At 38.4% G+C, this 14741-nt stretch overlaps 1 protein-coding gene across 1 annotated transcript in view; it reads left to right on the top strand.

Moving 5' to 3' along the window:
• The window catches only part of LOC140200979 (organic cation/carnitine transporter 2-like), a 62469-nt gene that overhangs the window by 15347 nt on the left and 32381 nt on the right, over positions 1-14741 (top strand). Inside the window, exons 2-4 of the mRNA XM_072264617.1 lie at positions 2187-2290; positions 4265-4419; positions 6101-6272. Coding sequence (XP_072120718.1) covers positions 2187-2290; positions 4265-4419; positions 6101-6272 — 431 coding nt within the window. The remainder of the gene's footprint in view (positions 1-2186; positions 2291-4264; positions 4420-6100; positions 6273-14741) is intronic.

Here is a 14741-nt window from a genome sequence, read left to right as displayed (position 1 = left end):
TTTAAGATGTATGAAATCTTTATGTTATGAAGCAGCCACACATTCAGAGGCTGAACTTGCTTTCAGTGGTTGAAACAATAGTAATCTGGGATGTGAAGTCTTTAAAATGCCACAAAGCAAACTTCAAGTTTCAAGTGAGGTGAGTGGAGAAGAATTGCTTTTCACGCAGACATCTGGAACAGATTTTATTAGATAGCAAAGAAAGCTTAAATGCTTTTATCATTAACTGGTACTTGTTTTATTCCCTTCTGTGCCTCTTAATACAAAGCAGAGAATATAGGAACAAAGATTCTATATGGCTCCTACTCATTTTATATGACATACCCAAAACTTTGGCAGAGAAGGGAGACTGGAAGTTCCAGCCAGGAACTGCTACAAGTTGAATGCTAAAAATGTAAATAAGATGGAAAAAGCTAAACAGCATTCTTTATTTCATTTTCCACCTATAACTTCAGTTAAGAAGATGGGAGTACATTGCTAAGCCCCACTCAGATTGCTGAACTCTGTTAGCTTCTAATGTTTCTCCCTTTCAATGGACAGATGAACAATCTACCAGAGAGAAACATGGAGTTGGAACTTAATTTTCAGCAGAGGTGAGAAAGAGGAGGGGAAAATAATGAAAAAAGTGATCTTTATTGCTCCAACCCTGTGTAGGCATTTATACCCAAAATATAATTCAGATTCAAATTTGACAACTGTCTACAGAAAAAAAATCATTCTTGGGTCTGCGTGAACTTCCTTCCAAACTTTCTATTCTGTCTAATAATGACCGATATGAATTGATGTTCCAGATCTGGGTATCATTGTACACCCCTTGCCTTACAAACTTAAAATCAGCATCTTAAAATCAGGCTTCCATCGTGAGTCAAGTTTTTCCAATTGCTCCATGGCTCAGTGCCTGACCAGACGTTACCCTTGCACCAAGTCAAGCTAATCTGGAAAAAGCACTGAATAACATTACGTATTACTACTTAAGCCCAAATATTTTTGAAGATGCATACTTGACATAACTTAAATTGGACACATCTTATTAGGTTTTGCCAGGTGGCAAGGTCAATAGATTAAGCATATTGTGTTAAATTCATAATAATTTAAAATGAAAGCAGAAAGTGCTACAATCAGTATGTTTCCAACATTTTCCTTTTTTATTTTCACATTTCCAACATCTATAGATTTTAGATTTTCATAAAGCATTGCAATGTTGCTTATGGATTTAAAAATTGATGAGATAAGTGGACTGTTCATTTATTTCCATGTCATATCAATTGGTAGAATAAAACTTTTCTGACTCAGCATGCTAAGAAGACAAGGACAACTGTAGAGTGTGTATTGTGCACATAATTTAGGCTAAAAGAATACCTTAATTCTTTCAGCTTCAAGTTCCCCTGAAACATTTCACCTTTAACCCCTAGAGGTCATAGGTTAAGAATGAAAGTTGAAATGTTTAAGGGGAACCCGAGGGGGAGCTTCTTCATTCAGAGAGTGGTGTGAGCATGGAATGAGCTGACAGAAGTTGTTGATGCAGACTTGATTTCAACGTTTGAGAGAAATCTGGATAAGTACATGGATAGGAGGGGTGTGGAGGGTCCATATGTGAGTTTTGGGATGAGGCAGAGTAGCAGTTTGGCATGGACTAGGTAGACTGCTTCAGTGTTGCAGTACTCTAAAGCTCTAATATTAAGATGACATACCTCCTTTAGAAACGAGATGAGCAGGAATTTCTGTACCAGAGAGCGGAAAATCTGAGGAATTCATTGTCACAGGTGGCCATGGAGGCCAAGTCATTAGGTATGTTTAAGGCAGAGGTTGATAGATTCTTGATTAGTCAGAGCATGAAGGATACAGGGAGAATGCAGGAGACTGGCGCTGAGTGGGAAAATGGATCAGCCACGATAAAAAGGCAGGGCAGACTCGATGGGCCAAATGGTCTAATTCTGCTCCTATAGCTTATGGTCTTTTAAATGAGATATCAGGTCAGGATCTTCCTCCACATTTCAGTCAATGAAAAAATATCCATAACACTATTCCAAAAATTGTCAGAGATATATAACAAGTTAGTATATAACAACATTTGACTATATTTCAGAAATAAATTCATGCCTGTCATTTATTTCGGAGATGAGAGATGTTGTATAAATTAGCAATTGTCCCCAGGTAGCATGCAATAAAATGTACTTGCATTTCAGTGGGACTTGGTGTGTAACAATGACTGGAAAGGACCTTTTTCTATGTCAGTGTTCTTCCTGGGAGTGCTGGTTGGCACCTTTATCGCTGGCCAGTTGTCAGACAGGTGAGTTATTCTATCCTCAGTTGCACTAGGTATTTAATTATAAGTAATTGATGAACTGCTTGCTCATTACAGACTGATTTCCAACTTCTGTATTGTAAAATATATATATATATATATATATATATATAATGACTTAAGAGATTTCAGTGTATTAAAAAAAATGAGGATGTTTTCAACATTTGGAAGCTTGTGAAAAATTTTATATTTTATTGTTAGAGTATTCCATAAAGTGAAATCACTCTATTGGTAATAATAGAATCAAACTATTTTTATCTATTCGAACACCTGAAATAAATGTCAATTATTGTTACTATGATTCGTACTGTTACTTCCTTTCCCTTATCTCTAATTTTACAAAACAAACTTTATTTAGAAATAAAATAATTAATCAACAATCACAAAAAAATGTCAGGGTGTTTGGATTTATATACACTGGTGAGCTTCATATGAATATATTGTGTGTGTGTGTGTGTGTGGATTCACCCATGAGTAATTGAGTATATTGGATTCTGGTGTAAGTATATACGCATTTTATAATATGTACACAATAATATATTAATGAATGGATGCAGCTACTAAAAATATACATCAACACATAACCATACATCCAAGTTAAAAAGCCCATACACCACCTGAACACAACAATGTGCTATGAGCATACAATATCCCTGCTGAAATTCTGAACATTGGCCGAGAGGAATTTCCATCACAAACTTATAAAATTATTTTCTATCTCTAGGAAGATAGAGGCTTGTCAGGAGACCTCAGATGTGCTATCAAAATGTCCAAGAAAGGAGAGAAATCCATCTATGATAAATACAGAAGGGCCTCTCTTCTATCATCAACAGGGTTAGCCTCAGCACTCTCACCGATGAAGAGCTGCTCCCAAATCTCAATACTGATTCCATCCATCATGAGCCAGATGGGATATTCATCCTGAGGCAGTGGGAAGCATAGATGGAGTAACAGAGAGAAAGTCGGTTTCTGTGAAATGCTGTCTACAAATGAGCCTCCACTATATAACTCTGCCTTTTAACAACAACATGTATGTGAAAGACTTTGGGATATCACTTCTCAAGTGAAAGCAAACTTTAGTAATGAATTTCCTATCACCTCATGACACAAGCACACTTTTGGCAAAAGAGAGAGAGATAAAAATAGGGAGAGAAAGAATGAGAAAGTCATTGAAGATAAATATCTCAAACCTGGCACTAGACCTCTAGTCTACTCTGAACTTCTGTACATTTTTGAACTATGGACTCCTTTTAGCAGGTAACATAAATCAAAAGAGAAAATACTCTGTCTACGTAAAGTCTTCCAAATCCATTGGCAGAATAAGCAGATGAATATCATGTCTTTATCTTAGGACAAAATCCTCAGCCCTGAGAACTTCATTATATTCAATCAGATCTACCAGTCAGGCCACATCATTTACAACACCAGACTCCTGAAACAGATTCTGATTCAGGATTCTGAGCTCTTTCAGGGCAAGGCATTACCAGTGGGCAAAGGAAATGATCCAATGATGTGTCCATAGTTCAGAAAAAGTAATTAAACACTTCCCTGTGGCAGGTATCAGGCAGACCTTTCTATGGTTGTGCAGTCCTGACCCAGATCAACTTAAAATAGAGTTAAATCATTAAGGACGCTAGTGAGAACCTTTAGATTGTTCAGAAAAAGCACAGAAACTGATATAAATAGTAGAAAGCGTGCCCCACCTCACTAAGTCTACATCCTGTTGGACCTTTCCAGTACTTCCTGTTGCACTTATGGCAGAGTCTGCAAACCAACATCTTCTTCATCAACCAATACAAAGCTGGAGTGGATATAAGTTGCCCTCAGTGCTGACACACTGCCTGAGTACAAGTACATGCAATGGCGGCTCTGTGTTTATGAGAATGTATTAGTGGTAACAGAAAAAGTGGATTTAACAGAAATAATGTTTTGGTCTGAAGTTTACTTTCTAATTTTTAGGTTTGGGCGGAAGGCTGTTTGGTTTGGGACCATGGCTGTACAGACTGGGTTCACCATGATTCAGGTGTTCTCTCCAAACTGGGAAATATTTTGCCTTCTTAATTTTTTTGTGGGTATTGGACAGATTTCAAACTATGTAGCTGCCTTTGTTATCGGTAAGTACCTGCCTTACTGTCAGACAACTTCAGTGCTATGTTTAATAACTAATTTCTTAGTATGACATTATATTTTAATTTCATTTTATTAAGCAGTTGTAATAGTCTGGAAACTGATCCTTCAGGCCAGCTGGTCCATGCTGACCAAGATTCCCATCTAAGCTAGCCTCATTTGTTCATGTTTGGACATATCCTTCAAAACTTTTCCTATCTGTGTACCAGTGTAACTACATTTAAAATATTGTTGATGGACCTGCTTCAATCATTTCCTCTGGCAGCTTCATTTTGTATACTAACCACCCTCTGGGTGAAAAGGTTGCCTCTCAGCTTCCCATTATGTCTATCCCATCTTGTCTTAAACCTGTCCTCAAGTTATAGATTCTCAGCTCTTGAAAAAAGACAAAGTGCATTCCCTATCCATCCTTCATGATTTTATACACCTATGTAAGATCATTCTTTATCCTCCTACTCTACAGCGACGGATGTCCCAACCTGCTCAACCCTTCTCCAGAACTCAGTCCCTCGAGTTCCAGCAACATCCTTCAAACTCTTTCCAGTTTCATGGCATATTTCCTCTGGAAGGTGATCAAATCTGAACCAAACGTGACCTTGTGATTGTCTAGTACAACTGAAACATAACATTCCAGCATCTATACTCACTGTCCTGATTGAAGGCCAGAATGCAAAAAAAAAATCTTCTTCACCACCTTGTTCAGCTGTGATGACACTTTTAGAAAACCTTGTACTTGTACTCCTCAGTCTTACTGTTCTACAAGATTTGTGAAATTCCTATCCTCACTGGTCTTCCCAAAATGGAACACCGAAGACTCATCTGGATTAAACTATATTTGCCATTCATCAACCCAACTAAGCAAGATCTCCCTGTAAATCCTGACAACCATCATTATTGTCAATAACACCACCCATTAGTTAGTTAGCTTACCCTGGATCCCATATGATCCAAATTTCCATAGCGGTCTACCTTATCAAAGGCTTTTCTGAAGTCCATGTAGACCACATCCACTGCCCTACACTCATCAATCTTCTTGGTTGCTTCTTCAAAAGATTCAATCAAATTCATGAGACATCATCTTCCACACAAAGAGCCATGGTAATGATATTGATCCCTAATCAACTCCTGTCTTTCCAAATGCATGTATATCTTATCCTTTAGAATCTACTCTAGTAATGTACTAGATCTTAGGGTTACAAGTCTGTAGTTCACAGGTTTTTCTTTTCCATACTCCATAAATAATAGCACTATAGTAGATTCCCTCCTTCTTCCTGCAGACCAACATCACTAGTGAATTTGTATATATCTTAACCAGAGCTTCAGCAATTTCTTCTCAAGCTTCCCACAGTGTTCTTGGATAAGCCTGATCAGTCGCTGGAGATTTATATACCTTCAAATATTTCACGAATCCAAGCACCTCCTTTGCACTATTGTACTCTAGCCCCAGTAATTGCCTCATGTTCAGTCTTCTGTCTTCTCCATGGTAAAAACAGAAGAGAAATGTTCATTGAGCAGCTCATCCATCTCCAGTCTTTACTTTGGTTTTTAGGGGGCCTTGTTCTAGCTCTGATTACTTTTTTTATCCTCTCTTAAGTACTTTTTTGTAAATAAAATTTGTGAATCATTCAAAATTATAATTGGTCTCTTCCTGGCTTACTTTCCTTACAGGATCTGAAGTTCTTGGGAAATCTATTCGGGTTATTTACTCTACACTAGGAGTCTGTATTTCTTATGCAATTGGCTACATGTTCCTACCCTTGATTGCATACTTCATACGAAGCTGGCGGATGTTACTGTTTACCTTGTCTCTTCCGGGACTACTGTACATTCCTCTATGGTGGTATGTAGGAAATAACCTTAACTTACTTCAGCACTTTTGATGGGCTCTGGAGTAACAGGATAAAAATAATGTGTTTGACATTGTCCTTAGAATCCAACTCAAACCATGAAAATTAGTGTTTCCTTTTTGATGAATGTGGAAGAATGAAGAATATATTAATATTTTTCATACCATAACAGATCTACATTAAGAAACTAGACAACTAATTTTATTATAACTTGGCATTCCATATTACTCAGTGCGTGTGTTATGTTTTGTAACTTTGAAACAATAAACTATTTCAATGGAAGACATGAGTCCAAAATGTGAGTCTAACTTCATGTTTACTTTAGCAAGGTGCACACGTGACAATATGACGTATACAATTCACAGATTTATACATATAACTGTAAAGAATTATTTAAATGAGCAAGAATGCTTAATCAATCTATATGTACAAGTTTACTCAAATATTATTGAAATATTAAATGCACAACACTCCTCCTTGCTTAGCTATAAACTCCAACTCAACAGAGAATGCATCTTAACTATATATACAATATACAGATACTATATGCAGACATCCGCATCATAGCATATTTTAAATGATCCTATTCAGGCCGAAAGATTTAATCACTCCTGAAGGCTTTCTTACTCTTGTGGGATATCGTCTTTCCTGGCAAGAGGGATCACTCTGCTTGTGGCTGTGAAAACAATCTCAAGTTCTGGGGCCTTCTCTGTGGAGTTGATTCTGCGACTACAGGTAGTGATTCTAACAGCTCTGGATACCTTCCTGCTTCCTTTTTCTTCTTCTAGTTTGTGCATCCTGAACTTGGGAATATGCATTTACTTCAATGGAGTATTCTCTTACTAATCCTTCTATTGCTCCCTTTAGATCTGATCTCTGCTCTTGGTTTCCTCATCCACAACATTATGTGATGAATCCTTTGTTTTGTAGCCCTATGGACTCCTTTCTCTTTGGCCTTCCATTCATCTAGCTGGGCTCTAGTCTTTGCATCTACTTTTACAAGCAGCTTTTTGTCTCCCACTTGAAGTTCTTGCAATGACTTTAATATACACAGAGTAGATTCTTGTTCTTTATACTCACAAAAGGTGAATGCTGGCAACACTCCTGAACTCCTTTCCAGCTTAAAACCAAGTTATACTCTGCATGTAACTGCCTCATTAACATACCAGAAGCTTTCTCACATATGTTGCCAACAAAAACTGTTGTAGTCCATAGCTTTATGACCAACTGATTTATGTAATGTGAAGGTACCTGTTATATCAGTTGGATATGATGGATCAGTTGGTGGGGCTAAATCCATTATAGCTAAAATTGCTTATGTAACAAAGAAATATCTTTTTAGCTCACCTAAGAACTAGGACGTGAAAAACCCAACTGTTTGCAAGCTCAAGATTTTAAAAAATGTGCAAGACATTTAAAAGATCAGTAAAGTGACAACTGCAAACTGGACAAGTAGTAGTACAACTATATGTGAATATAAATTGTAGTGAACTTAATATAATTACTTTCATAATTACAATTTTACAGCTATGTTCAACAAAATAGAATAATTATAGTTGGTTCCTGACCTATTAATGTAGGACAGGTAGGAAGACAAACTGTTTCTTTGTGAATTTGCTATAATCTAATAAATAAAATTGAGAAAATGTCAAACTTAAGCTGGTCACATTAATATCATAAATTGCTTTATTTTGTGACAGCTTTGCTTTCAGTGTGAGCTCCATTGCATCTGACATTTTTACCATAATGAGTCTCTCAGAAGGCTATAATTAAGAAATTGAAACCTAATGCTTCAAATTGCCTTTTATGTCTTCTCAAATCTTCAAATGAACTCAAATAATGCTTTGTAGTGCTTTCAGGAATGTTGTTCAGCTTAATAATGTGAGGCTAGCTGGACTATAGTTTCTTAGTTCACCTCTGTTCCATTCCTCATAAAAAACTTATTTGAGCACATTCAGGACTGGCAACAATGACATAATTACTAAAACAATCACAATTTAATAAAATTATGAAGGGCAGTAAGAATGAATTTCTTAAAAGCAATCTTTTTTGAGAAAATTAACATAGGTCTTTAAATTCCTCAGGAAGATCTTGGTGGTATTTTTACTTCGTTCTAAGTGCAGGGGAAAGTTTTGTTTTAAGTACAAACGTTGTAAAAACATGATTTCAGAACATAGTTGCAATAGTAACACCAACAGAATAAGAACAACTGCATCAAATTCCAGTCCCAGGAGACAAGTCAGAGAGTCAGAGAATAAAATATCTATGCATTTCAGATGACCTGTAAGAAATAGGTAGATTTTTTAAAGAAAATATCACGTGTTGATAGGTGATCAATTGTAAGACAGAAAATAGCATGAAGGAGAGTAAATAGATTTTGAGTTATTTTTTAAAATTTTAATCCAGAGTGATGAATGTAGCTTGGATTGGAGAAGGACTTAAAGTTGTGGTGGAACTTTTGTGTAGGACCTACAGGATAGAGAGAATAAGGGACAAGAATTAGCCTAGTATTGATAGCCAGTCAGGAAATAAACTATCAATGTTCAGAATTCAGACTGAAATTGAAAAGGTATCTGAACATGTGATTTCTTGACCAATAGGGAAAAATAATTGATAAATATTCCACATAAAAAATCCAGAAGCTTCAGTGACTTACAATGCATATCTGCTTCTTCTCCATAGCATTGGCAGACACCCCACCCTGCAAAAACTGATTTCAGGGAGGTAGCACCATCAATTTGCGGGAGACTCCCGGGAGGGGTGGGATGTCTGCAATAGAGTAGCTCCTTAGCAGCCAGCCAGCTAGTTTAAATAACATTAGCTATGCTACTGAACGAATGACACTTATTAAACTCACCTCAACTTGTCTTTTACATTTTAATCCACCATGGGGAATAGAAAAGTCACTGTTGCAAACAGTGCAGCGAGCAACACGGTCATTATTTTTGACCCCTATTAAGCAGGGGTACACTTTAGTGTGGTCTGGGGTGACGTACATTTTATATTTTCTTTTTTTTGGAACACTCTGCCATGGCGCACTCTCGCGCTCTCTCTCTCTCTCGTGGTCGCTCGCGTGCTCTCTCACGCTCTCGCTTGCTTTCGCTCTCGCGCTCTCGCTTGCTTGCTCTCGTGCTCTCTCTCGCTCACGCACTCTCTTGCTTGCTTTCGCTCGCTCGCTCTCAAAAAATTGATTTCCGTGATATTGTATATAATTTGCGGGCATCAGGGAGCCACTATTCATGTGCGGGAGACTTCCGGAACTTCTGGGGGAGGTGGGATGTCTGCATTGGATGCTCCTCTCGAATAAATATTTTCAGAAATTTCTGTAGCAAGATGAAAAGCTGGTGATCGGCTTTTGACAAGGACGTTGCCAGGACTTGAAGACTGAGAGAAGAAAAGTTGAATAGCTTGGGACTTTAGTAGGAGAATGAGGAAAGCATAGTGGACAGTCTGGGGCTATTACAGCTCAGCTCATTTCAGAGTTCATAGTTCAATTCTGGCACCGTCCTGTGAGGAATCTCTTTGTATCTGCATGGAATGAGTGGGTTTTCCTCAGGAGCTGTGGTTTCCTTCCACAGTCCAAAGACATAGTGGGTAGTTTAATTGGTTATTGTATATTGTCCCATGAATGGTTTAGGGTTAATTGGGGTTGTGGGGTTGCTGGGGCGGCATGGCTCAAACATCCAGAATGGCCTACTGCATGGTGTATCACCAAGTAAATAAATAAATAAATAAAATTATAGACAGGGTACATGTAAGCAGGCTTTTTCCACTGAGGTTTGGTGAAACTAGAACTAGAATTCATGGGTTAAGGGTAAAAGGTGAAATGTTTAAGGGGAACATGAGGGGGAACTCCTTCACTCAGAGGATGTTGAGAGTGTGGAGTGAGCTGCCAGCAGAAGTGGTGGTTGAGGATTCATTTTCAACATTTAAGAGAAACTTGGATAGGTATATAAATGGGAGGGGTATAGAGGGCTACGGTCTGGGAACAGGTCAATGGGACCATGCAGGTTAATAGTTCGGCACAGACTACATAGACTGGAGAGTCTTTTTCTGTGCTGTAGTACTCTATGAATCTGTAGCTGCATCACATTTTCACTTTGCTGAAGTAGAAGGTTGGAGAAGATGGAATCATATCCTCCTTTTGCAGCTAATAGAAATACAATATTAACTCCATTGATGATGCTTATATGAATATAAGGAAAATATTATATAAAATGTGATAGAATGTTTGGAAGAAAATAGATAATATGATTATATTGGCCTTGAAGGGTGTTTATATTCCCAAAGATCTTGATTCCCTATTTCTTTATCCAACCCCAGCAAAAAGCTTTAGTTCCTTTCTCCCTGTTGTGATTATCTGGCTTCTTAGTAGTTGGGCCTACATTTCAACTTCCACCTTTAACTACTGTCTTGTATTTAATATTTAGTCAGTAGAAGAGTCACCTTGAAGAAGTGTAATATTTAGTGAGGCTAAATGAATGAATATTTTCTTCCTATGTTTCAAGTTCACTTGCTTATTTGCAATTTTCTGTTGCTTTGGAGAGCCACTGATTTATAATTCACTTTCCTGAGCATAAGTTCATGTGTCCCTCTGCAACAGTGGACTTAGTGTTTAACCAATTTCCCCCGGGATTAATAAAGTATGTCTATGACTATGACTATGACTAGATGGGACAGCTTAGAGAAGTAGGCTAATAACCATGAATAGGAACATGCTCACTGCACTGACAGAAAGTCTATGTGCAATGTCAAAGAGCATCAACTTGCAAAGGATTAGTTACTTGGCCTTCTTAGCAGGAAAGGGCGGGAGGAGAAGATGGCGGCGTGCCTGCACGTGCGCAGCCCTCCGGTGAAAAATGATATCATATCTGTTAAATAGGGGCCGTGGACAATTCTGATTTGATGGAGAATGGACATGAAACCACAGAGGAACATCTGGAGAAATTTCTGAAACGCTCGTTCGCTGCTGTCGTTACTGCGTGGTTGGGAATCTCTTGGAGGGGAGGCCTCAAAATCCCCGGTCTTACCCGCTTTTAGCGACCGAGAAGGAGGTCGAATCGTTCGGACAGAGATGGCGCTCGGTACTCGGTGTCAGAGAGCTGATCAGAGCTCGAAGTTTTCGGATGACTCAGAGTCGGATTGTGGTCGGCATGGCAGGGGGAGTTTTTCTTCCTTCTCCCGTCTGCATGAGATGTGGGACATTTGAGAGACTTTGAACTTTACTGTGCTCATGGACTTCTTCATCAAGTTATGATATTGTTGCACTGTTGTAACTATATGTTATAATTATGTGGTTTTGTCAGTTTTTTCAGTCTTGGTCTGTCCTGTGTTTTGTGATATCACATCGGAGGAAATATTGTATCATTTCTTAAAGCATGCATTACTAAATGACAATAAAAGAGGACTACGTGTCTTCATGATCTAAAATGGTGACCAACTCCATTCACACACTTGAGCATCTAAACAAATTTCTCCTTATGATGACCAATATTGCAGTTTTGTTTCGTACATAAGGAATGGATTGATTGATTTATTATTATTGTCACTTACTAAAGTACAGTGAAAAGCTTGTCTTGAATACTATTCCTACAGATCAGATCATTACACAGTGCATCAGGGCCATACAAGGTAAAACAATAACAATATTAGACAGATAATAAGATGGTAGTGTGAGCTGTGTACTCAACACCTCAAGTTGAGTATGATGATCTCATAAAGAGCTGTCTATTGGTAGGTCTTCATGTGGCTTTGGAGACAGATCATAGATCCATATATTCGGAGGGTCTACCAGACCTCACAATGCTGCCCTCTTTGCTGCTTGCTGACCGCCACAGGACATAATCTAGTATGTTAGTGTGGAGATTCCATTAATGGAGAACACCTGTGTGTGACTTTGTGTAACCTGGGGAGGCATGGACAGATGGCTAAGCTCAGAAAATGTATAGCTTGTGCTGTTGATGGTTGGATTAAGTTGTTCTCCGATCTTGGTACTTCATTTGCAAATGTTTCGTCACCATATGCGGAAAAATCAACTGTGCTCTGTTAATTTCTGGTATGTCCTCTGAAAGTCTGGCCTTTATATATGTATCAATCAGCTTGTCCAATAGCTTTAAAGTATTCGCATGAAACAGATACCCACGTAACTTCCTACGAAGATGCCTACAAAATCGACAATGGACCAACCAAGAAGTGACCAAATGGATTGTCCTTCCATACGTTCGAAATGTTTTGGAAATAATGGCCCGACTGCTCCAAGAACATAGAATTTCTGTTGTGTAGAAGCCAACAGGCACATTGAGATGAGTACTCTGCAGACAAAAAGAATGAACCAAGTTATTGGTCAAGACCAACGTGATCTACAAGATCCAATATGGGGACAGCAAATATGTTTCAGCCAGACTGGGAGAAAACTTTCCACAAGGATCCATGGACTTAACCGGCTGTAAAGCGGCATGACCAACTCTCCCTAATCTCTACTCATGAGAATTGAGAGAGGCACAAACTTGACTGGGCATCCGTGAAAATCAAGGCACAAGCAAATGTACGACAGGCAAGAAAATTCTTAGAAACATGGTTTTCCAAGAACAGTTCTGTAAACAGGCTTGCAGACCTCAATCCTATTTATGAGCCTTTGTGGGCAAAATTCCAGACCAAAACGTATGAAGTTCGCCATGCAACCAATCAGTGATGAAGTCCCCTCCCCAGATCACCAATGAGTTCCCATAATGATGAGTTGATTGATACGTTTATAAAGGCCAAGCATTCAGAGGACAAAACATGAATTAACAGTGCACCTGTGATGTCTCCTGGTATGGTGACAGTATGTTTGCAAATGAATTGCCAAGATTGGAGAGAAACTCAACCAACCAGCTGGCTAAACCCCAGATGGTATCGCAGTCAGGATCTTAGGAACTCGCATGCCTCTCCATGATGACAAGGTGACGATCCTTGAAGAAGAGACAATCAGGACAAGGTACCACCATATCATAGTAGCTTACTTGTGTGCCTGTAGAAGGTTAAAATGATATCATGTGAGGATGATATAATTTCAAGAAAGCTCAGAATTGCCCTGGAGTAAAATTCTCAGCCTCTTTTGAACATTTTAATCTACAGTCAGTGGTCTTACTGCTCCCAGTGTTTGATTCTTGGTGTAACCTATTGACATGTCAAGCCTGGCTATTGTTCCCCATGCCAGAATAATGGAATTTGAAGCTAGGTCTTCCCAGCAAGATCCATTGAAGTTGTACTGCAAGCCCATTAACAGTTGTCTCTGTTGAAAGACTGAGGCCACCAACCAGTATTGCAACAGTAAATGGGACAGCACTAGGCAAGTTCACTCCAAAAGGCAGAGACATGGAGGATGGGCAGACAAGATGAAAAGTGATGATTAGATTAACATTGTATAGAATGTGACGTGGGTCTTTATTGAAATAATTTCTTCTATTTGAGACTGCATGTGGCTAACAAGATTGAGTCTTTTATGTTAATATCCAGTTATTATTTCCAGTAAAGAACTTAAGGAAATTTTGAAATGGATTTTGGAATATAAAGCTTCCATAGGTTACAATCTTAAATAAATTGTTTTACTCTCTGATAAAACAGAAAGTATTTATTCACCTAAACTTATCCGACAGCACTTCTCAAAACTATAACCTCAACCATCAAGAAGCAAGAGAGCTTTAGACACACTACTACCCTCCAAGTCATATACCATCCTAACAGGGAGGCCTCTGAACAGTGGTATGCTACAGGGGTTGGTGTCTGGTCTCTTGTTTTTCAAATATAGTGGATTACAGTCAATTGGTCCATCATATAATCAGGGCAGTTACTTATTTGGTTCAACTGATAAAGAACAAAAACTGATCAAGAAAATAGCTGGGATCCCCTTCATTTATTTGGGACCCTATGCCACTTAGATCAGGAGACTGTTGCTGAATGGTTTCTAACTACTGCCTGTCACATGGACTTGTGTGGCCTTTAGACAATGTATCATTTTTTAGAGCAAACATTTTTTTAAAACTGCATTTGCTGTGCGTACCTGTGTTCAAAAAGCAGTGATTTTGTCACTGCTGGTTGACAAGAAAAAAGCAGTAAAACAATTCAGAATTGTTTTGCTCTCTGCGGTTTCAAGCACTCAGGCTTGGGAATGCTAGAAATGGCTGGGAATGAACTTGAAACAACTACTTCAACAAGTTAAAACTATGAAGAATTTGAAGGGATTGACAATTGTCTTGAATGTTACAACGAAAATGAGAATTTGGAGGATGCGATCGTCAAAAGCATTATACAAAGGCAGTTCATTATCTGCACTAGATGTCTAATCTAATTCTGTTCACTTACAGTCAATCAAAAGAACAAGGCAGCATGTTAGTTGCTCATTGTATCCAATGATGGCAAGAGAAACCTGTGGAGGAGTGGTTTTAAAATGGAAAAGCTGCTGCACTGGAACTATTCCACAC

The sequence above is a fragment of the Mobula birostris genome, chromosome 7, assembly GCF_030028105.1.
Source record: "Mobula birostris isolate sMobBir1 chromosome 7, sMobBir1.hap1, whole genome shotgun sequence".
NCBI classification, from domain to species: Eukaryota; Metazoa; Chordata; class Chondrichthyes; order Myliobatiformes; family Myliobatidae; genus Mobula; species Mobula birostris.
This window is presented reverse-complemented; position numbering and strand designations above follow the sequence as displayed.